General features: G+C 50.0%; 3 protein-coding genes and 1 pseudogene across 7 annotated transcripts; all 4 read left to right on the top strand.

The window, feature by feature from the left end:
- On the top strand, positions 1–1,819 carry LOC138237787 (zona pellucida sperm-binding protein 4-like). The gene is made up of 9 exons (XM_069187632.1): positions 1–10; positions 176–363; positions 441–538; positions 615–742; positions 820–1,009; positions 1,097–1,244; positions 1,321–1,396; positions 1,480–1,602; positions 1,683–1,819. The coding sequence occupies exons 1-9, from the start codon at positions 1–3 to the stop codon at positions 1,817–1,819; spliced, it is 1,098 nt and encodes a 365-aa protein (XP_069043733.1).
- A 2,072-nt stretch (positions 1,820–3,891) lies between these two features.
- Positions 3,892–5,157, top strand: LOC138233857 (zona pellucida sperm-binding protein 3-like). The gene is made up of 5 exons (XM_069186641.1): positions 3,892–4,287; positions 4,358–4,476; positions 4,552–4,655; positions 4,754–4,931; positions 5,013–5,157. The coding sequence occupies exons 1-5, from the start codon at positions 3,925–3,927 to the stop codon at positions 5,140–5,142; spliced, it is 894 nt and encodes a 297-aa protein (XP_069042742.1). The 5' UTR covers positions 3,892–3,924; the 3' UTR covers positions 5,143–5,157.
- A 2,191-nt stretch (positions 5,158–7,348) lies between these two features.
- On the top strand, positions 7,349–16,453 carry LOC107076624 (E3 ubiquitin-protein ligase TRIM39-like). Of its 5 annotated transcripts, none has more exons than XM_015340849.2 (11): positions 7,349–7,479; positions 8,939–9,023; positions 9,414–9,544; positions 10,028–10,114; positions 11,781–11,933; positions 12,035–12,166; positions 12,997–13,116; positions 13,411–13,462; positions 13,889–13,915; positions 14,037–14,063; positions 14,820–16,453. In XM_015340849.2, exons 2-11 carry the CDS (start codon positions 8,993–8,995, stop codon positions 15,350–15,352), a joined length of 1,293 nt encoding a protein of 430 aa, XP_015196335.2. In that variant the 5' UTR covers positions 7,349–7,479; positions 8,939–8,992; the 3' UTR covers positions 15,353–16,453. The 5 variants fall into 5 exon arrangements, with proteins under 5 accessions (XP_015196335.2, XP_015196336.2, XP_015196334.2 ...); XM_015340850.2 differs by having other exon boundaries at positions 8,899–9,023; positions 10,028–10,105; XM_015340848.2 differs by having other exon boundaries at positions 8,899–9,023; positions 14,820–16,452.
- Positions 16,454–19,343: 2,890 nt separating this feature from the next.
- Positions 19,344–21,380, top strand: LOC107076625 (zona pellucida sperm-binding protein 4-like; annotated as a pseudogene).
- The last annotated feature ends 592 nt before the right edge of the window (positions 21,381–21,972 follow it).

Genomic DNA, 21,972 nt, shown 5'->3' with positions numbered 1-21,972 from the left:
ATGGCATGTGGTAACTTGACTATCAGTAAAAGTGACTGTGAAGCTAATAATTGCTGCTTTGATCCGTCCGGCCAAAATCGCTGTTACTATGGGAATGAAGGTGGGTTTTTGGCTCTTGAGCGCCTTCTATGATGAGCTTAACAGGCTTGGTTTACCAGCTCTTGCTTTCCTCCAGTGACTGTCCAGTGCACCAGGGATGGCCAGTTTGTGGTGGTCGTGTCCAGGAATGCCACCAGCCCTCAGCTGAGCCTGGATTCAGTCAGCCTGCAGGGGGGCAGGAGTGCCCCCTGTGGCCCTGTTGGCACCACTGCTGGCTTTGCCATGTTCCAGTTCCCAGTCAGTGCCTGTGGCACCAGCATGAAGGTGAGGGGCTTGATCCTTCAGCTGAGGATGTTGTTCCTGTGCTGATTCCTGACCTTGTTCATGTGTCCTTCCTCCAGATTGAAGGTGGTGCTGTGGTGTATGAGAACATGATGTCCTCAACATTTGCTGTGATTGGGGGACCTGCTGGCTCCATCACAAGGGACAGTTTCTACAAGTGAGTGAGCAGCTGCTGCTTCCCAGAGTGCTCTGGTCTTGCTGGATCCCATGACTGCCTGCTTCTCTCTCTCCAGGCTGTTCTTCCAGTGCAGGTATGCAGACGATGACCTTGTTCCAGTGCGGGCTGTGGTCTACACGGTCTCCCCACCCCTTCCGGCAGTGTCTCCAGGACCTCTCCGTGTGGAGCTCAGGATTGCAAGAGGTAGCTGTCAGGCCTTGGGCTGTGTGAGCCGAGTGTGTGGGGCTTCTGCTGAACCCCGCTGCTGCTCTTGTCCTCAGGAGAGCTGTATGACTCCTACTACAGTGACCTGGACTACCCTGTGACCAAGGTGCTGCGGGATCCTGTGTATGTGGAGGTCCACATCTTGAGCAGGACTGACCCCAACATTGTCCTGACCCTGGGGGACTGCTGGGCCACTTCCACTCCCAGTCCTCTCAGCCAGCCCAGCTGGAGCCTTCTGGTTGCTGGGTAATCTGACCCCTGTGGCTCCGACTGGCTTGTCTCAGTAGTGTCCCCTTGTGGCAGGGCTCACCCTCCCTGTTGCTGTCCTTGCAGGTGTCCCTACGGAGGTGACAACAACCAGACCACCTTGATCCCTGTGGGTGGCTCCTCAGGGCTGCCGTACCCAACGCACTACCAGCGCTTCATGATTCAGATGTTCACTTTTGTGGATCCTGCCTCTCAGGTGCCTCTGATGGAGAAGGTAGGGAGCAGCTTGTGGGGAAGGAGGTGGTGGCTGGTCCTGGGCTGTGCAGTGACCCTTGCTGTGCTCTCTCCAGGTGTTCATCCACTGTAGTGCAGCAGTGTGCCAGCCGACTGCTACTGACCGCTGTGTGCCCACCTGTGGCAGGAGGAGTGAGTTCTCTGGGGACAGGGCGGTTGTGTGCCAGTCAGCTGTGTGTGTCCTTTCCTGATGCTGTTGTCCTGTCCTCTTGCAGGAAGAGCTGTTGCTCGAGTGGCAGAGGACTCCTCCAGAGAAACTGTGCTGGTGTCCAGTGGGGAAGTGATCCTGGTTGGATCTGAGCTTCCAGCTCTGGGTCAGCTGGATTCCCATCCTGAAGGTGAGGGAGGGGGGATGGAGGCTGAGTGTCTGATCCTGTTCCCTGTGTCTGACCCCTCACTAAAGCTCTTCTCTCCACAGCACCCCGGTTCCTGAGCTATGGGCTGCTGGTAGTAGCTGCCTCCACTGTGCTTGTGGTCTGTTCTCTGGTGTTGGTGGCTGTGTGGAGATCTAGACCTCACATCCAGAATACCAAGCCTAATCTGGAGTATGAATAAAGGCCTTGTTCTGAACTCCCTTGTGTACTGTTTTGTATGCTTCCCTCTTCTGTCAGCATTAAGTGCTGTAGTTCGGTGTCTATGTGAAGATGTCCCTGTAAGCCTCTTCAATGGCTGTGTTTTTCCATCTTTCATAGACAAGTACTTGCACTAGTTCTTGGCCACTGCTTTTTCTTGGAGTCTGTGGTCTTAATGATATTCCTTCGACTGGCCTGGATTCTAATTGACTGCACTTTGGGGGGGGAAAAATACCTAGAGGGCTCATAACCAATTCCTCTTTCATCTCTCCAGCCCTCGGGCGCAAGTTGACAAACTTGCTCCCTCTCCCTTCTGAGTGAGTTCAGCCAATGCCCTCCTGTTCTAGTTCTTTAGAACAACACACCAGGACCCAGGCAGCCAAACATTTCTAGTTTGATTACAATTAGTTTTTCCTTCAGCTACCTGTCAAAGGAAAAATTAAACCATGATTTAACTGGGGGACTAGTGCTGTGCATGAACAAGATGAGTGTGACTTTCACCCAGTTCTCTACAGCCCGCCTCCAATAAAAGTGGTGGAGATGAGCCAGTTCCTAGCATAACTGCACATGCAAACTCCCCCTGCATGTACACTAGGCAGGAGTCCAACCCAATAGACACTCTTCAGATCAGTCCAGCTCTCTAAATCGATTTCAAATGACAGTGTGTGTGTGTGTGCTATCATGGAGACTTAATGGAAAGCCATTCGTGTCTTCCACTGTAGAAGACGGACTCCAGTAGTCCCCACAACCAACATTTCAGCTGGGGGACAAAACACGTGTCGTCACTGCACACAGATCTGGAGAAGGAAATACTGTATCACTACGAGTTTGTCTTCTCACCAGAGGGACACATTAAAGCCACGAAATATCTCATTGTCGGCAAATTCATTGAAATAATTTGTGCAATAATGAGATCTTATGATGTACTGTATGTAAAGTGAGACGTTTTCGGACCAGGTCTTATCTTTTCTCACTAGTTCACCTCTGATCAGATCATTCTCAACATCTGGTGGCCAGCAGGCAAAAGCTCTAACAGGAAATATTAGACGTACGTACCGCAAAATACAGCCAGTGTCCTAGTGTAACTGACCGGGGGAAAGTTAGCCGGAAGTTCGAAAACGATTTTGGCACGCCTGTAGCGCTTTCACGAAACCTCCTAGGGTTACGAAAACACTTGCTTTGTGTATCAAGTACATTGTGAATGTTTTAACAGCCTTCATATTGTCGTTTTTAGCACTTTTGTGGACCACGCACGAATATTCTTTTGTCCATATCTTCGCAATGGAAGCACAGAACGCCTTCAAACCAAATGCATTTTAAAGACCACGACTTGTGGAAATGTCCACAGCCTCTACATCAAACTATCAGTGAGCTAATTATCTTTTTTTAAACCTCCGGTTTTTCATCGATGCGTAATTACGCACTAACTGGAACACACGTCCACAACGCGAGAAATACTGCTCAATACGGCTTCGTGCGAAAAGCCCGTATATCACCATAGGAAGCAGAACAGCGCAGTCTCCAATTACCCAGACTGTAAGCACGGGAATAAAGTTTTGCTTGATTTCTGAAACCCTTTCTGTATGTCCTGTTTTCATTCAGGTAAGGGTCAACTATATTCACAATACTGACAGCAGAAAGATTCAAATATTCTTTACCCAGCAGCTTATTAAAAACAGCTCCCATGATTTTCAAACCGATTGTTTACACAGAAGACCGACACAGCTTTGCGTTCTGAATCTCTTTTTCTCGTGCTTCTATTTAATGTGGCACTATGCACTGGGATAGGGGAATGCTGTTCACAAGCCAATAGCTTGTGTCGTGAAAACGCTGAAGGGGTGCCAAAATCGTTTTCGAACTTCAAGCTAACTTTACCCCGGTGTTTAACCGTAAGTATTCACTGTAAACAATGAGCCGTCTATTCAATATCCTGTCCTCCTGCGTGTGAGCTGACAGAGTTCGGGTCCTCGTGAAAATCTTCACTCCGCGAACCTGAACGTCATCACGTGCGAAAGTCTCGGTGGCTTTAAAAAGAAGGAGCTCGCAAACAGCAGGCATCGTGGTTTTGCGAGTTGTTTTCATTTCAAGATGTGCTTTTCTAGTGGTCTTGCCTTTCGGCTGTTGACCTTGCTGTTCCTCGCAGTTCTGTGTGATACTGCGCAATGGCGCGCCCGCGCTAACGTCCAATCCGGCATCAGGCGCAAGGGGGTCGCCTTTCTGGACTCGCCTCTGCTGCCACGGCAGCAGAAGCAGCAGGTTATCCGGGCTGTGTCGGCGCAGTGCGGGGAGAGTACGATCGTGGTGCAGGTCAAGACAGACCTGTTCGGCACCGGGCAGCTGATCAACGCTTCGGATCTCAGCCTGGGAGACTGTGCGGTCACCCGGCAGGACACCGCGGCGCAGCTCCTGATCTTCGAGGCTGAGCTGCAGGCGTGTCGCAGTGTGCTGAGTGTAAGTGGTTCTGCCGTTGGGCAGCTTCGGGTTCTCGGCAGTTGGGTGACTGGATCTGTGATCTGTCTAGACCGTGGACGAGCAACTGGTGTACAGCTTCTCTCTCAACTACACCCCGAAGCCGCTGGCCAACACCCCCATAGTGAGAACGAATGGCGCTGTTGTGGGTATCGAGTGTCACTACATGAGGTGAGTCCTGGAGGAGCAGCAGGGCTGCCTGCCTGGAGCTTGACTCCCTGCTGACGCCTGCCTCCTGTCTGCTAGGCTCCACAATGTGAGCAGCAATGCCCTGAAGCCCACCTGGGTCCCCTACACCTCCACCAAGTCTGCTGAGGATCTGCTGGACTTCTCCCTGAGCCTCATGAGTGGTAGGTCTCCCCTGAGATGAAGCACGGTGTGACTGTACAGCCAGTGCAGTTGGATCAATGGGATCTGTGCTTGAGATTGGGGTTCCCTTCTCATCCAGATGACTGGAGCTCCCAGAGGTCCTCCAATGTGTTCTACCTGGGGGACGTCCTGAACATCGAAGCCTCCGTCACCCAGGCCAACCACCAGCCTCTGCGGCTCTTTGTGGACAGCTGCGTGGCCACCTTGGTCCCTGACCAGACCTCCACCCCCAGCTACTCCTTCATTGAGAACAAAGGGTGGGTGTGCCCTCGGGTGGCTTGAGCTAGTGAACACTGCCTGCCGTCTCTCCAGTTCTACACTGCCTTCTCTCCTTTCAGGTGCCTGACTGATGCCAAATCCACAGGCTCCAGCTCGCAGTTCATGCCAAGAACCCAGGACACCAAGCTGCAGATGAAGCTGGATGCCTTCAGGTTCTATCAGGATGCCAGGAGCTCAGTGAGTACTTGATCCTGATACCCATGAAAGCAGAAGGTTCTTAAAACAGCATGTCCATTACAAGCCCAAGATGGAGGCCTGGGTGTAGCTTGATCCACTCGTGCTCTTGGCAGATCTACATCACCTGCCACCTGAAGGTGACTCCTGCTTCCCAGAGTGTGGACTCCCTGAACAAGGACTGCTACACTGAGGGCAGCAGGTCAGTGAGGAGGCAGGGGGCTGCTGTGTCCAGCTGGTGCTCAGGTGAGGGAGCTGCTCTGACCCTGTGTCCCTGCTGTAGGTGGAGATCAGTGGATGGGAGTGACCAGGTCTGCAGCTGCTGTGACTCCAGCTGTGTGCCAAGTGTACGATCCAGGTATTGGGGTGGCAGGAGCAGGAGGGACCTGGCTTCTACAGGGGGTAAGGCACCCTTCCTCTGCCACTCATGGCATGGATCTCCTCAGGGTAGTGGGGGTCAAGTTGTCCTGCTCTTGTTGCAGCTCCTGAGTGGGAAGCTGATGCCACTGTGGGTCCCGTGTTTGTGCTGCAAGAGCAGGTTGCTGAGAGGCCAGTGGAGGCAGAAGGCCGGAGCTCCCAGCTAAGAGCAGAGGAGGACAAAGCCACAGGTACTGGCAGGAGGTGCTGTCGTGTCAGCTGGCCCCTCTCTGTAGCAGTGCCCACTTGCTGAGGCTCCTCTGTGCTTTCTTTCCAGGCCTGCCTGTGGAGGCTGTGATCCTGGCTGGTGTGGTGACTGCTGTGGGGCTGGTCTGTGCTGCTCTGCTGGGGACAGTCCTGCACAGGAGAAAGCAACACAAACCCATGAACTGACTTGCTGTGAATGAGGAATAAACTGGCTTGCAAAGTGTCTCTTGTACGGAGCTGCTTCTTTCCTAAGGGGAGTTGTGTGGGTTGGGTGTGAATGCAGTACTGTCTAGGATGCCTGCTTCTGCACACGGAGGGTGCTCAGCTGCTCAAGCAAGCAGTTGAGTAGAAAGTGTCAGTTCGGTATTGCTTCTCCCAGACTGTAGCATAGCAACTGAAATCAATAGTAAAAATACACTGGGAGTGACCGAGTCCAGCGTCTGCGTTCTTCCCGGGAAAAGCAGGGCTCTCTTCAGGAAACGGGAGCAGCCTGAGCTGTGACGTATCGGATCGTACAGGTTTGAAAACGGCGCCACAGGCAGGAGTTCTTTGATGTCGGCTGCCAGAACGAGAGCCCCTCCATGCCTTTAAGGCAATGGATGAATTGCTCAACTCTCGCATCTCCCAAGGTCCCCTATTCCGCGAAGAGGAGAAACGGGCACCGCCAATACTTCGTTGGGAAAGCAGTATGTGAACTCGACGTAAAAGGCTTCAGCATATGTACCCAGCATCCTAAATCAAACGTGTTGTACTTGCGCTGTACGTCAGTTAGACACAATTCCCATTTTAAAGACGACCAGGTTTCTAGGCTTTGAAAACTTTGTAGAAGGAATAAGGACTGAGGGAAGGAACCCGTTTTCTTACACGCAGAACGCTGCGGAAGAGAACATATCCAATCGATACTGAATTCTGGGTTGGAGCTGTGATACTCCAGTATCTCATGGAATGTGCTATCAGCTTTTGTTTTTTGGGACAAAGGTGATTGTGTCCACTCCAAGCCTATTCCTCCCTCTCACTCCAGATGATGTGCTCTGGAGTCTAAAAGTCCAAAGTGAGTAAAGTCTTGCCCCTAGACAGGTGTGTTTAAGACTATTATGTGTAAGTTGGAGTGTCACTGTAAAACTATACCACAAATGTATGCAGAGTGGTTTGTTCTCCTCTGCCTTAACTTTCAAAGGGTGATATTAAACTGTCATGTCCCAGCTGGTGAGTTTAAAAAAGGATTATAAAATGCCTCTTGCAGATCCACAGCATAATCTTCTATAGTTTTTACAAGACATTATCATGGGCCTTATAAACATTTACACCCTATAACAAGGTACTGTACTGGTGTTTACTGCTATAATGGTCAGGGGTTCACGTGGGTATGCGCCCTCGCCGCTACCACTTCAGGTCGGCCCCCCTCCGTCGGGGACTCGAACCCGGGCCTCCGGCCTCACTCAACAGGGACCCAGCCGCTTGAGTCAAAGGGCGGTGACGTCACTGTGCTGGTAAGGCGGCTCTCACAACCAATGGAGGCCTTATGCGTTACTCTGCATTTCATACCATAGAGGGGCGAAGGTCAATGTTAACGCGGATAATAAGCGCTTGGGTGTCGTTAAAGCTTAGATCAGTGCTGTCGCGTTAACGAGGACGCACCCAGCGGCGCAGGTCGAAAGTCGTCTCGGTGCAGCGGTAGAAATGAAAGCCGGTTTCGGCTAAGCGAAGACGACGACGAAGACCGGAAAGGTGAGAGGCTTTTTTTCCCACTCGTTTGCCATCATTGATTTCGAAGGCCTGGGTGGTACACGATTTACAGCTGTAACCAGCACCGCGTCGGACCCGTTCCTAATGCATCTCCTGCGCAGTACTGACGTACTATGTAATAATTCTGAATATTATAGTTGCTAGCAGAGCAGTACACAGCTTTAGCTTCGTGAAGGTGTAAATGATAACAAGTGAGATAAGTGATTCGGCTACATTCGCTTGTTAAATGGGATGGATTCTGGCTTTTGAGCTGCTCGAACGAGATGTACTTGGGAGGTGTGGTTCCATCTTCAAGATTTGGTTTAAAAACCGCGTTTCCGTCTCCGTCTTCGGGTTTATCGCGCCAAACAAATGAAACACAGCGAAATCACGTCCGCCTGTGGCGCTGTGTACGGCAGCCTTTAAGTATGACTACATTTGAGAGGAAATCGGAGAAAATGCTCTCATAAAAAGGCCCGGACTACTTGTATCGGGTCGTGTATCTTTCCCAGCTGGCTATGGCCAGTTCTAGGAAACTATACAGCGATTTTTTTAAAAAACAAACACTGTCCTCATAACTATGAAGGTCTGGCAGCCAAGGTTTCAGGGTATTTACGATAGTTGCGCAACTTTATCTTATTCATAACTAAATGTAATAAAATACATTCCACCTACATACCTTTAACATTGCGTGTTGTTCACCTTTTATGATATGGATATATTGAAATCCGAGGAAAACATCCACGTCGAAAACTTCTTTCACGATCTACAAAAAAGTATTGACTAAATGTTGTGCTAGAAGCCACCGCAGACTTCACACGACGTGTTTCTGGTGACATGCAGTTAAAACGACGTGCTGTGTGTTAGAAAACGTGCTCTTTTACCATTTTATTTATAACGCTAACTCGAATTAGCGCTGTGCCGCTGCAACGACATTTCGTGTCAATATTGATCGATTCACCGTTTCGTTCACTCAGTCAAATGTTTCGGAAACAAGATTCACATTCTACAGCTAAATATAGCTGTGAAAAAATAAATACAAAACTCGAAGCTCTTCACTAGTTCGTGTTATTTCAAACATCGGTATTCATTTCTCACTGGTGACCTGGTTACCTGTATGTATAGCACTGAAAACGTGTCGTGTCATAAACTCTTAGATATATGATTACGGGCTGTACACTTTTATGAATGTTTTTATGACTTAATCGCAATAATCGAACGTCTTCGGCTGAACGATTCCTGTCACTATAATAACCGGATTTTTTTGTAAATACTTCTGACTTCCTTGATCCTCTGTGGGGCCGTTGGTATTTCTGTCTCGGAGTGGCCTGAGGCGGCGTCCTCGCCCCAGCGCCGCCTCGGAGCTGAACTCCACGCGGATCGTCTCTGAGCCTAGTTCTGTCCATCCGTGTCCCGTCTCAGAGTGTCCACAGGAGGAAGTGAGCTCCGAGTCCCGTCCCAGAGTGTCCACGTGAGGAGATGAGCTTCCTGTCGCTGATCTATAGCGGTGGTGAACATGGCCAGGAAGATCGTGGGGAGAGGCAGGGGTAATGTCTCGCATCTGTCCTCCAGAGGGCTCCTACCTTGGGTTTGTTGCAATTGAGAACTGGTTTAGTACTGTGCCGCGGACAAATTTGAGCGGTCACGTTCGTTGCAATTAGTCTTAAGGTTGCACACTGGTTTAGCACGGAGCTGCGTTAGGAGTTAGCACGCTGCTCTGTTTGTTGCAATTGACCGATAGAATTTTGTCCGATGTCGCCATGGTGCGATGATGATGTTATACACAGTTGGCGTGTCGGTCTTGGTCCCGCAGGAGACACAGTCTGCGCGGACAGGCTCCGCCCACAGCAGGGCGCCAATGTGCACACGACCTCATGAACAAACTTGAAGAATTAAGTAAAAGGTGTTTAAGGGTCGGCATCTCTCTTACTCTGCAGACTCGCTCAGAGCTCTGAACGAGCACTTGACCGTGGTCAGCAGCGTGCCCTGCCGCATGACCAGCGAGCAGCTGGAGAGAGCCATGGCAAACGGGTCAGAGCCCTGGGTCAAACCGAACCTGGACGGCAAGGTAGATAGTTTCTTTCTGTCTGCAGTGTATAATTAACTGCAGGGTATCTGGGAAGGGTTTTATTTTTAGGAGAAACTGTCCTGGGTTGTGGGGCACCTGCCTTAATCAGGCAGCAAATAAGAACTTTAATTGAGCCTTAATTGCTTAATTGATCAAGTCCTTGAAAATCTCTTAATTAAGTCTTCTAATGGAGAGCTGAGGAGGTTATTGGTCCCCACCTCCGAATCCCCGGCAATCCCAGAGCGGGGCTGTAATCCACTGGCCAGGCCAGGGCTGTAATCCACTGGATAGAGTAGGGCTGTAATGCACTGGACAGGGCAGGACTGTAATTCGCCGGACAGAGGAGGGCCGTAATCCACTGGCCAGGGCAGGGCCGTAATCCACTGGCCAGGACCAGGCTGTAGTCAACTGGCCAGGGGAGGGCTGTAATCCACTGGCCAGGACAGGGCTGTAATCCACTCCCTCGTGGTTCTTTGTTCTCAGTCGCCCAGCCTGGATGCACTGCGCAGCCTGGAGGAGTGTGTGAAGGTTATCACACAGCTGGCCCAGGACGTGGAGCAGGTGTGCAAGGTGTGGAGAGGAAGACAGAGGGAGGGGGAGGGCGTCTGGGTCAGAAACAAGTGTGGGCGGTTTAATGGCCAGTAGTGGTGGGGACAGTGATCTGTGTCTGGACTTCCAGGTCCTGCTGACTCCTGGACCTCCTGCACAGCTCTCTTTTAGTTTCCTGGACCTTATTTTAAAGCCTTATTTCCTTCCTTGATCTGAACCGTCTTTCCATTCTCAAAATAGTGAAGATTTCAAACCACTGCATGAGCAAGGGAGTTGTCATGTGATAAGACATCTGCAGCCCCACTGAAGCTCAGCAGGTGTGAGCCTGGTCAGTACCTGGATGGGAGACTTCCTGGGAAAGGTTGCTGCTGGAAGAGGTGTTAGTGGGACCAGCAGGGGGTGCTCACCCTGTAGTCTGTTTGGGTTCTAATGCCCCAGAATAGTGACAGGGACACCTACCGTAAAAAGGAACCTTCCTTTGTCTGAGACATAAAACATGGGTCCTCACTCTCTGAGTACATGAAAAATTCTAGGGCATTTCTCAAAAAGAGTAGGGCCGTTACACCGGCGTCCTGGCCAAATTTCCCCCTGGCCTTTACCAATCATGGCCTCCTAATAATCCCCCTCTCTGAACTGGCTTCATCACTCTGTTCTCCTCCCCACTGAGAGCTGGTGTGTGGGGAGACTGCTGGTGCACTATGGCTGCCGTTGCATCATCCAGGTAGGGCTGCACACTGTTTTTTCCCCAGTGACAAAAACTTGTGCGCACTAAATTGAGTGTGAGTAAAATTGTAAACCTGAAATTATTTTTGTTAATATAGTCACTCTCATAGAAGCATAGAGATCCAAAAGACCGGAACGGCGATTCAACGAGCCCAGTCGTGGAGACTGAGTGTGGAGCAAGCATGAGCAGGGAGGTACGAGACGACGAGAGCACAGATGGTGGTGGGGGAGGGGATCCCTATTACCTGTAAAGCGCTTTGAGTGGAGCATCCAGAAAAGTGCTATATAGGTGTCAGGAATTAATATTATTAAGGCGGAATTGAAGAAGTTAGCTGTGGGGCTGAAACGCAGAGCTCAGGGAGCAGGAGGGGCCATGCTGAGAGGCAGAGGGAGACACGGGAGGAGGGGTCAGGACCAATGTTCCCTCTAAGCTGTTATGAAATCAGCGCACATAGGAAATTGAACAGCGCACAAGAAATTAAATTCCAAAACAGATACGATAATAATAAAACAAACACGGCCGTCCATTGAAAAATGCGAAATTGACCCCATGAGACTGGCTGCGAGAGGCCCGACTTGGCTGTGTGCGTTATTACTGCTATTCGATCATCGATATCTGTGCTCTCGTCGTCTCGTACCTCCCTGCTCATGCTCGCTCCACACTCGGTCTCCATGACTGGGCTCGTTGAATCTCCGTCCCAGTCTTTTGGATCTCGATGCTTCTATGAGAGTGACTATATTTGCAAAAAATAATTTCAGCTTTACAATTTTACTTAATTTAGTGTGCAGAAGTTTTTGTCACTGGGGAAAAAAATTGGCACAACATTAGATTTTTGCGCACACAAGGCATTAAAAATTAGAGGGAATGTTGGGCAGGACTGCGACGGAGATGGGCAGCAGGAGGCAGGAGAGCTCAGGGGCCAGAGGAGCCTGTTTCAAGCAGTGGCTGTTCAAATGTGTGCAGTGCGGCAGTGAGGGAGGGGGGAGACGGATGGATGCCGGGAGGAGGACCCCCGGCCCAGGGCAGGAGGGGGGCGCCACCACCAGCCCGGGGACACAGCGCAGCCTGGAGGAGAGTCGCCGGCTCATCCTGCAGTGGGCAGCCGAGCTGGACAAGGTGAGAGACAACGGGCTGAGGTCTCCAGGGATCCGGGACCTTGTAGGTGTTGTCCAACTGGAAATCCATCTTCCCATCTTTCACTGAACCACCCCTGTCAGCTTTGTCCGCAGAAGCCCGGGCCAGAGGTCCGAGATGCAGGAGGACACAAGGATGTGGGTGACAAGCAGAGCAGGGAGACAAAACGGCAGAGGATCATGGATTGGGGCCGAGAGCTGCAGTCTGCATCAGAGGTCAGAGGTCGTGGGGTTTTGGGCATGGAAAAACAGGGCACTTGCATTCAGGGCCTCAGCACACATTCGAAAGTCCCACACACAATGATGGCAGAGTCCCTGTGAATGTCTTAAAGGGGACCTGCAACTTCTTAGAAAGAATCGGCATTGATGAGTGCATTTCAAACCACAATGTATGTAAAATGTACACAATAACAATTCAAATCACAAAATAGGTGAAAATTCCAGATAAGCACAGCAACCTGAGGTCTGCAACTCAGAACGAGAAAACAAAACATCTGGTGAAGTGGCCCTTTAACTGTGTAAACAAGCAGGCTTGAGAATGCATGTCTTTTAATCCAGTAGAAATATTTTAGACGGTTTTGCCAACAAATACTACTTCCTTGTTAACTCTGAACATCTCTGCAGTGAAATGTGTGCAGCACAACTTGTACATCACATTACATTAGTCATTACAGTGACTAGTGAGCAGGAAGGGCTGTTTCATGTTGCAGTTCGTAGGAACTCTCACTCTCGCCCACGGCAAGATCAGGGGTTTGTGACAACAATAGCGACCATATAATACTTTCACACAGTTCACAATTTTGCAACACCGTCAATTAATTTATATTGTTATCGAGATTTAATAACTGGTCTGGGAATTGGGAACCACAGTTCCCCTTTAAGAGAAAGAAATCCAAAGGTGACTCAAGAACCAAACCAGTGCGCTGACTGCTGAGCTGCCTCTCATGGTGTCATTGTGAAATCCAGATTCGGTCTGTGGATGTCTTTGAACACAGAACCCCTTTAGTGCTAGTCTCTCTCACGCTGGGTGTGTCTGTGCTGTGCAGGTCCACTCTATCTCTAAGGAGGAGGTGAGGCAGATCCTGAAGAAGGGCCTGAGGAAGAGGAGCCTGGCCCCTGTCCTTCCTCTTCTGGAGTTCATCACCTGGTCCCTGCTCAGAGAGGAGGTGAGGGTCCAGTGGCCATCCGCCTTATAGGAGGTGGACCCTGCAGGACATGTAGCAAAAGCCAAACTCAATTTTAAAACATGCATATAAAGCTGGAGTTATAAAGGTGTTCAAAATATCCTGGACATTAGGATGCTGCAAAAGGGATTCTGTAGTTAGATTACAGAAACCAGAGTCCACTCAGGAAGAAGGAAGAATCAGTGTGGACAACTAGATGCAAAGTCATTCCAGGTCCACTCCTGCCCCAAACACTCTGCCTTCCCCTGTCACTCTGACTGCCTTCTCTTCTCACAGGGGGATGTGCCTCAGCTCTGGTTGTCTGCCAGACAGAGGGCTTGGAAAACGGGTGAGTGCATTGTCCTTCTCCCAGCCCACACCTCCGGGTCAGAAGAAAGGGGAGACTCTTCTCGGTATATACTGTTTATATACCGTTATAGCTGTTATGAAATCAGCGCGCATAGGAAATTGAACAGCGCACAAGAAATTCGATTCCAAAAAAAGATACGATAATAATAATAAAACAAACAGTCGTCAATTGAAAAATGCGAAATTGACCCCATGAGACTGGCTGGTATAGAGAGAAAAACCTGGGACAGAGCGCTGTCCGCAGGAATGTACCCAGAAGGCACCAAAGTTTGGCCTTGTACAGGAAGTGTTTGCAGTGATTCCGATAACAAACTGCTTTGTGCTTTGCCTTGACTTGTCTGATTGATCTGTTTTTGGACCTGACTTGTCTGATTGATCTGTTTTTGTGTTCCCTGTTGTGAAACAGGTACGCCAAGATACATCCCCCACTCAGGTAATGACTGAGCTACTCTGTACAACACACAAGGGCTGTCATGGGGACGGTTGGGGAAACCTCATGAAGCTGTAACACGCTTGTTTAAGAAGTGCCTTCCTGTTTTGTTTTGTTTTTTCAGTCTGGACGTGGATCTGCAGCGCTGCAGGTACTGTCTGATTCACTGCTGGTGCAGCATCGTCCACTGCAATAACATTACAGCGACTGGCACAGGCTGGTCCTCATGGCCCATTACTGTGGCCTCCTTGTGCATTTTACCTGGGTTTACTGTGTTTCACTGAGTTTTATCAGCCTTTCGACACTTTTCTTCACACTGAATGCTGTCGGGATTTTCCCTTGCGAATGCCTCCGATTGTACTACACTGCACTGCTGATCCATAACAGTGGGTTTCCAAGGGTTAGGGGGTTTCATCATAGTAGAACTATAAGAAAGCACAGCAAAAAGAAAAGAAATGTGTGTAAAACTCTCAGGAGAAAGGTATTCAATAATACTTAATGGTGGTATTTTTTCATAAAGAATCCAAGTAATTCTAATTGGATTTTCTTTGAGATCTCAGTCATTGCATTATAAAGGTAATTAATAGTCAGCACCTCTGGACGATTGACTCAGGTGTCTAGAAAATATATTGCTTATACTTCCTCACTCTTCTTGCTATAGGAAAAGCTCTGAGCGTAGTTGTGACTGTGAGCTGTTGAGTGTGTGTGAGACTGTGAGCTGTTGAGTCTAGGTGTGCCCATGAGCTGTTGAATGCTGTATCTGTCACACCATAAAAGGCATTTGCTTTTTTTGGCCGATTACACTTGTGTATGACCAATGGGGAGGGGGTCCTGCTGTTATTTTGGTGTGTATTTTGGAAGGTAACTCCAATGCCTGAAGTTCAGTGCCTGTTGTATGTTATCCCAGCCGAAGTGGAGCTAGATCCCAAGACCAGCCACTCCTGGCTCGTCCTCTCCGAGGAGAACAAGACGGTGGAGCTGGGAGACTTGGAGGGCAGTGCTCCCGACGGGCCTCAGCGCTTCGACAGCACTCCATGTGTCCTGGCCTGGGAGGGCTTCTCCTCTGGGCGACACTACTGGGAGGTGGACCTTCCAAACAGCGGAGGCTGGAAACTGGGGGTGACCTCCTCCTCCTCTAAGAGGAAGGGCCGCGTGACCACGCACCCCCAGGGAGGCTACTGGCTGCTTTGGTGCAGCACGAGGACTTTCAGGGCCTGCACAGAGCCCCCCACAGAGCTCCCTCTCTCGCTGCTGCCGCAGGTGATGGGCGTCTACCTAGACTATGAGGAAGGCCAGGTGTCCTTCTACAATGCAGAGACCCAGTGCCACATCTACACCTTCTCCAACTCCTTCCTGGAGAAGGTCTATCCGGTGTTCGCTGTCCTGGATGCCAAGGCCAGGCTCACAGTCAGGTCCCCCAGAGGTTTCACCAGGCTTTAGCAAAAACCAGGCGTCTCCTTCCGGTTCTCGGTGGGTGTCTGGGGGTTAGGTCTTCTGTGAATCGGCTTCAGATGATTCTGAAACTCTGCTCGGACAAATTTCTGTTTCAGACAACTATGTGAAGACTAGAAATGCCTAGAAACAAGCAGAGAGGGAAAGGAAGCCATCACACAATGCGTACAACCAGCCTGTGTGCCCATCCTGTCTGCTATTTTACATCTTCATGACCATGTGAGCTGGTGAGTGTACGTTGGGTTATGAGGATTGTCTGGAATGGACGTCTCTATTGCAAATATCCCAGAAATAAAATAGGTGAGAAAATAAGAAGGCCATGGATTTTTCAGAGCCTTTCCTCTCCCACACTCTGGTGCAGCGTGAACCTGTGAGACAGGAAGGGCTGGTTGCGGTTAAGAGGTCATACTTCATACAAAGGGCAACAACCCTTCCAGAGTCATTCAGGCACACAAAGAACTCCATCTGTACCTTTCTCCTCTGTAGAAAACGGCGCTCTGGCCCGAGACTCTGAACAGATTAGCCAACAGGAGGCCTTCTGAGGCTATTGTACAATCCCATACAGCAAGAGCACAGAGCCTGTTTAAACAGCAGCTCTAGGAGCTGGCAGTCTGGACCTCGAGTCAGAGTTAACTGAAGTCGTAGCCGATATGCAATGTCAGACATTGAGGAACACACACCTGCTTATAACATGATTGCTTATGAGGATTCCTGCTGTTTGTGACTTCTAGAGAACTTCTCAGAGCTAAATGTGCTGCAGGGAAGCTAATGACCGCAAGGCACTGAAGATGTACTTTTGTATTGTAAAGTAGAGTGTTTTATCTCCATTCATTTGTTAGAAATGCAATAAAAAAGAAAAGCAAAAACGGTACAGTTGGCAGGTTTGCTGGAGACCTGCCCTCCCCCTTTTGTGTAACCAGTGCCGGTCAGCTTCCCTTCTCAGAGCCGAGCTGGAGGCTCAGAGGAGGTCCGGGAGCGGCTGAGCTCCGTGACGTCACGCAGAGGCGCTGAGTGCGCGCCTCTCTGCAGGATGTCGGCTCAGCCGCGCCGCTGGAAGGAGAGGAAAGCCCGAGGCGGGTTCTTCTGGTGCAACGGGGACCCCAGGTGGCCAGAACAGCAATAGCATGCCAGTGAAAAAACTCAATTTAACACCCTGCAATAGAAACCGATCGCGCAGGTCAGACAGCTGGGTTATGTCATCTGCGAAGTCCCACACTGTAGTAGACGGTCTTTTTCTTTCTTGTAAGCAGTTCCGATTTACAGATAGTAATTGCTAATAGCAACTCGGCAGCTCCTGTACCGCCAGTATGGGAAGAGGTCAATCTTACAGCAGCCGAGAACAGTTTGTTTTTGTACCCACAGTAAACTCCAGAGCTCCGGGCTTTCCTTTAAAGGCCTCGCTTGGTGAAAGCGCTTTTGCGTTTCTTAGTGCACACAGTGGTCTTTCCAATAGAATACGTTTGAGGAAGGTTCGCAGTTTGTACCCGCTGCAAGCTGCGCTACTCCAATAAAAACACCCGTCTGTCCATGCAGACTAACTTGCTAAAAGAATAAGAATAATTCATTCCACTTCTATAGTTCTTTTCTGGACGCTCCACTCAAAGTGCTTTACAGGTAATGGGGATCCCCTCCACCACCAACAGTGTGCAGCCCCTCCTGGATGATGCGCCAGCAGCCATAGTGCGCCAGTGCTCTCCCCACACACCAGCTCTCAGTGGCATATATCGGAACAGAATGATGAAGACAATTATCAGTCCTCCTCCGGGAGTCCCCAACGCTAATCGCCTTCCCTCCACATCCCAAAAGCAGCTAGTTCTGGCAACAAGGAAACCCTGCCCTCGATCCTCCAGAAGCCTACACGAGCAAGCTTCGTCTCTCCCCGCCGCTCACTCGCCTGGCGATGGTTGTACTGGAGTTACGGGTGGGGTGGAGCGCGGGACGGATACCAGCCAGGACAAAAAGCGCCGCCACGGAGCGCGGCCGTCATCACATTAACGTGGGCCTCATAACTTCACCCGAGACATGCGTTTCCTATACGTATGGAGCTGTCGGTGAGAAAAGTTAGCGCGACTGTTAAAAAGAGCCGTTTTAACGCTTTGGGACCGCGTGATATACTGGGCACTGTTGCCCGTGTTGATCAAAATGTGCATCGCGCATCTGTAAATCCATGTTTAATTATTATTGTTGTTATAATTATGTCATGTCATTTGCCAAACCACTTTCTACCTTACAGTGGTTTGATGGGTAAAGGGGGAGTTCTGCGAGGGTGACCAGCCGGTCCCAAGGTACCCGTACTCTTCCGAGGCACCTTGTTGTCCTGGTATTGTGTTCAGTTCGAGCACTTCCGGCGATCACGTCATCCCTACAGCTGACAATAGCGCGGTGGATCGCTTGGAAGAACCAGCTCAATTCAGCGCGATCTAATATAGTGGTCATAATACTACAGCCTTTATATCACGTGGGCTGTTTAAAGCACCTCTACCTGAAGCAAGGTAATGGGGAAATGGGGCGCACAGCCAGGAGGTAGGGGGGTCTCTCTGCTGAACTGCGCGCGCCAGGGCGCGGACAGAGGACACCCAGCCCACTGCCCGCAGAAGGAACCGCCCAGCACAGCTGACACTGTCGCCCTCTAGCGACTGTAGTGGGCGGTGGAGTTGAGAGGCTGCCCGTGGATTCTTTGTTACAGCAGGGTTTTGGATGCAGTTCTCCGCATAGCCGACTAACTGCTCAGGTGCCCTAAATACATTGCAATTAAATTTCGGAAGACGATTGATTGATTGATAAATTGAGAATCAAGCCTAGATTTCCTGGAGCCTTAGCATCCAGGAAATCTACAACACCTGGAGTCTGAAAAAAGCCACCAAAATTATGTCTGACCCCACTCACCCCAGTCATAGCTTGTTTGTTCCCCTACCATCTTGCAGAAGGTTCCGGTCACTCCAGTCACACACAACTAGACTCCAAAATAGCTTCTTCCCCAGAGCAGTCAAGTTGGTGACGTCCCCACTCCCTCCCATCATATTATGATCTCTCCTAACGTCCTCCTGTACCCACAAGGACTGTACTCCAACACCACTACACACACATGTAAGCCAAAATTGTACTGTCCCTTCGATAGCTCAGTAAAACTGTATCAGTCGTAATATTTATTCATCACCTTACTATTTTTGCACTGTTCCAAGAATTACCTTGCAATGTTTTTGTCCTGTTATATTTTCTCTGTTTGTGGAATTTTGCACAGTTTTGATTACATGTTATTTATGTTATGTTATTACACTGTTATTATTATTGTGTTACTGTCTATTGTCTTATCTTCTGTCCTATTTATATACTGCACCTGAGTGACTCATGAGAAACACTTTTCATTATACTATGCACCTGTGTAAGTATAATGACAATAAAGTTGAATTGAATTAATTGAACTGAATTGAGAAGGCACTTTCACCCAAAGCTGGTTCTGCTGTGAGTGTCCTCTCATAAAGACATTCAATTTCCTTTGCAGCTCCTGTCTCTTGCAGCTGCACTGTGCCACTGGCTTTTCACTCTAGAAACTCTGGAGTGCCTACAATAAACAACAGATCCGCTCCAGAGAGAATAATCGGTCCCGGGTTTGTTACATCGCGCTGTGAAAGACCTGTGTGACCGCACACTGCTTGGCGGTTTCAATCGCAGACCAGCACAAACACAGCGACCACGAAGGCCTTAGGTTTGCTATACAGTACATGGAGCGCTTATGGTTACTCAACTAATTGTTGCTAGAATGATGCATAAAGTGTCATAAAGTGTGATTTTGGAACTCACAGACCTAACTGGACACACCTGAGCTCTGTCCTTTACAATCAGCGCAATCAGTGCAGAAGCAAAGGTCCGGCCAAGGCGTCTGATTGGCTGACACCACTCTTGCCCAAGCTGTGGCTCCAGTACTGAGCGATTACCCAATAGCTGACCTCGGCCTTTCAGGGCGCAGGAGTACTTAAGCAGCTGGCCTGCCCAGCTTGTTATCCCTTTGTTGAGTTCTATGATGGAGAGATGCAGGAGCAGCCTGAGTGCCACTGGGCTTGTGTGGTTGTTGTTGGCCCAGCTGGGTGTGTCCTCAGCCCAGGTTCAGAAATGCCTGGTTAAGGAAACTGATAAGATGGTGTGTGGAGACTCAACTATCAGTAAAGCTGACTGTGAAGCTAAAAACTGCTGCTTTGACCAGAGTGGCAGACAGCGCTGTTATTACAGTTATGAAGGTAAGTTGTTTTTTTTTTTATTTTATTTTGGACTGGTAATGCTATGTTATCTGATAATGGGCTTTCATATGCATAATCTTTCCTCCAGTGACTGTCCAGTGCACCAGGGATGGCCAGTTTGTGGTGGTCGTGTCCAAGAATGCCACCAGCCCTCAGCTGAGCCTGGATTCAGTCAGCCTGCAGGGGGGCAGGAGTGCCCCCTGTGGCCCTGTTAGCACCACTGCTGGCTTTGCCATGTTCCAGTTCCCAGTCAGTGCCTGTGGCACCAGCATGAAGGTGAGGGGCTTGATCCTTCAGCTGAGGATGTTGTTCCTGTGGTGATTCCTGACCTTGTTCATGTGTCCTTCCTCCAGATTGAAGGTGGTGCTGTGGTGTATGAGAACATGATGTCCTCAACATTTGCTGTGATTGGGGGACCTGCTGGCTCCATCACAAGGGACAGTTTCTACAAGTGAGTGAGCAGCTGCTGCTTCCCAGAGTGCTCTGGTCTTGCTGGATCCCATGACTGCCTGCTTCTCTCTCTCCAGGCTGTTCTTCCAGTGCAGGTATGCAGACGATGACCTTGTTCCAGTGCGGGCTGTGGTCTACACGGTCTCCCCACCCCTTCCGGCAGTGTCTCCAGGACCTCTCCGTGTGGAGCTCAGGATTGCAAGAGGTAGCTGTCAGGCCTTGGGCTGTGTGAGCCGAGTGTGTGGGGCTTCTGCTGAACCCCGCTGCTGCTCTTGTCCTCAGGAGAGCTGTATGACTCCTACTACAGTGACCTGGACTACCCTGTGACCAAGGTGCTGCGGGATCCTGTGTATGTGGAGGTCCACATCTTGAGCAGGACTGACCCCAACATTGTCCTGACCCTGGGGGACTGCTGGGCCACTTCCACTCCCAGTCCTCTCAGCCAGCCCAGCTGGAGCCTTCTGGTTGCTGGGTAATCTGACCCCTGTGGCTCCGACTGGCTTGTCTCAGTAGTGTCCCCTTGTGGCAGGGCTCACCCTCCCTGTTGCTGTCCTTGCAGGTGTCCCTACGGAGGTGACAACTACCAGACCACCTTGATCCCTGTGGGTGGCTCCTCAGGGCTGCCGTACCCAACGCACTACCAGCGCTTCATGATTCAGATGTTCACTTTTGTGGATCCTGCCTCTCAGGTGCCTCTGATGGAGAAGGTAGGGAGCAGCTTGTGGGGAAGGAGGTGGTGGCTGGTCCTGGGCTGTGCAGTGACCCTTGCTGTGCTCTCTCCAGGTGTTCATCCACTGTAGTGCAGCAGTGTGCCAGCCGACTGCTACTGACCGCTGTGTGCCCACCTGTGGCAGAAGAAGTGAGTTAATCTGCCAATGAAAATGTGATAACCATGTAGCCTCCAGTAAAGGCCTATGACTTTTTGGTGTTGCATGTCTAGCATGGAACTGAGGTTTATTAATGTCTTCTCTGTAGAACGAACTGTTGATCCCATGCGGAAGGACTCCTCCAAAGAAACTGTCCTAGTGTCCAGTGGGGAAGTGATCGTGGTGGACTCGGAGCTCCCAGTTCTGGACACAGTGGTCTCCTCCAATGAAGGTGAGACTTGGTATTGCAGCTGCTAAGAGCCTCTAATGATCTCTGACCCTTATCTTGTTCTCTTTCCCCAGTGCCCCAGTTCTTCAGCTATGGGCTGATGGCCGTGGCTGTCTATACAATACTTGTGGTCTGTGCTCTGCTGCTGGTTGCCGTGAGGAGATCAAGATCTTTAATCCAGAACATAAATCTGTAAAATTTGACAGTATTTTAAAAAATAAATGGGTTCTTTTGGAGTTTCAGTTTTTTTTTCTTTGACAATCATGCTTTGCTTCTAAAGACCTGTCTTGCAAATGCAGTCCCCCTAATCTTGAGGTGTTTGCAGTTGGCTCACTACTTGAAGTAAGAATGGAAATAGTAACTGCACAGTCTGGGGCCTCATAGAGAGAACCTGTTCACACTGTAGAAACCCTTTCTTAAGAGGATATGGGGCTAAGTTTCTATATTTCTGAGGCAGAAGGGTCTTCCTGCACATTGAAGGAGTCCTACTAAGGCTAAGGGGTATTGAAGAGAAACTGCCCTTTAGGTATTATGGATGCCAAGATCTTTCTTTACTGAACAGCTTCTGAAGTAAGCTGGTGTGCTGTTTTGCTGGAGGAAGGGTTGGGGGTCTTACGGAAAAGGACAACTATTTTAGGTTGTACAAAGACCACCAGAGGAGCTGCCTTCCACACCCACTGGTGGAAATCGGTCAGCCCTTGTAGCTATAAGCACTGGGCCAGGTTCATGGGGGGAGGAGAAACCTCCTTCAGAGTTTATGGAGTCCTGTACTTCACCATAACCAACTGGGCCTCTGGTACCACCTGCAGCAACCTTGGTAACAGGAAG

Source organism: Lepisosteus oculatus, chromosome 3 (genome assembly GCF_040954835.1).
Source record: "Lepisosteus oculatus isolate fLepOcu1 chromosome 3, fLepOcu1.hap2, whole genome shotgun sequence".
Lineage (NCBI taxonomy): Eukaryota > Metazoa > Chordata > Actinopteri > Semionotiformes > Lepisosteidae > Lepisosteus > Lepisosteus oculatus.
Note: the sequence above shows the minus strand (reverse complement) of the source record. Positions and strands in the feature narration are given on the sequence as shown.

Excerpts from the sequence above, each read along its gene's own strand:
- LOC138237787 (XM_069187632.1), top strand. Across the intron at positions 1,245-1,320 it reads AGGTGCCTCTGATGGAGAAG|GTGTTCATCCACTGTAGTGC; the intron begins GTAGGGAGCAGC and ends TGCTCTCTCCAG. Across the intron at positions 1,603-1,682 it reads GCTGGATTCCCATCCTGAAG|CACCCCGGTTCCTGAGCTAT; the intron begins GTGAGGGAGGGG and ends TTCTCTCCACAG.
- LOC138233857 (XM_069186641.1), top strand. The coding sequence starts at position 3,925 with ATGTGCTTTTCTAGTGGTCTTGCCTTTCGGCTGTTGACCTTGCTGTTC. Across the intron at positions 4,477-4,551 it reads ATCGAGTGTCACTACATGAG|GCTCCACAATGTGAGCAGCA; the intron begins GTGAGTCCTGGA and ends CCTGTCTGCTAG. Across the intron at positions 4,656-4,753 it reads CTCCCTGAGCCTCATGAGTG|ATGACTGGAGCTCCCAGAGG; the intron begins GTAGGTCTCCCC and ends CTTCTCATCCAG.
- LOC107076624 (XM_015340849.2), top strand. The coding sequence starts at position 8,993 with ATGGCCAGGAAGATCGTGGGGAGAGGCAGGG. Across the intron at positions 13,117-13,410 it reads GGTCCCTGCTCAGAGAGGAG|GGGGATGTGCCTCAGCTCTG; the intron begins GTGAGGGTCCAG and ends CTCTTCTCACAG. Across the intron at positions 13,463-13,888 it reads ACAGAGGGCTTGGAAAACGG|GTACGCCAAGATACATCCCC; the intron begins GTGAGTGCATTG and ends GTTGTGAAACAG.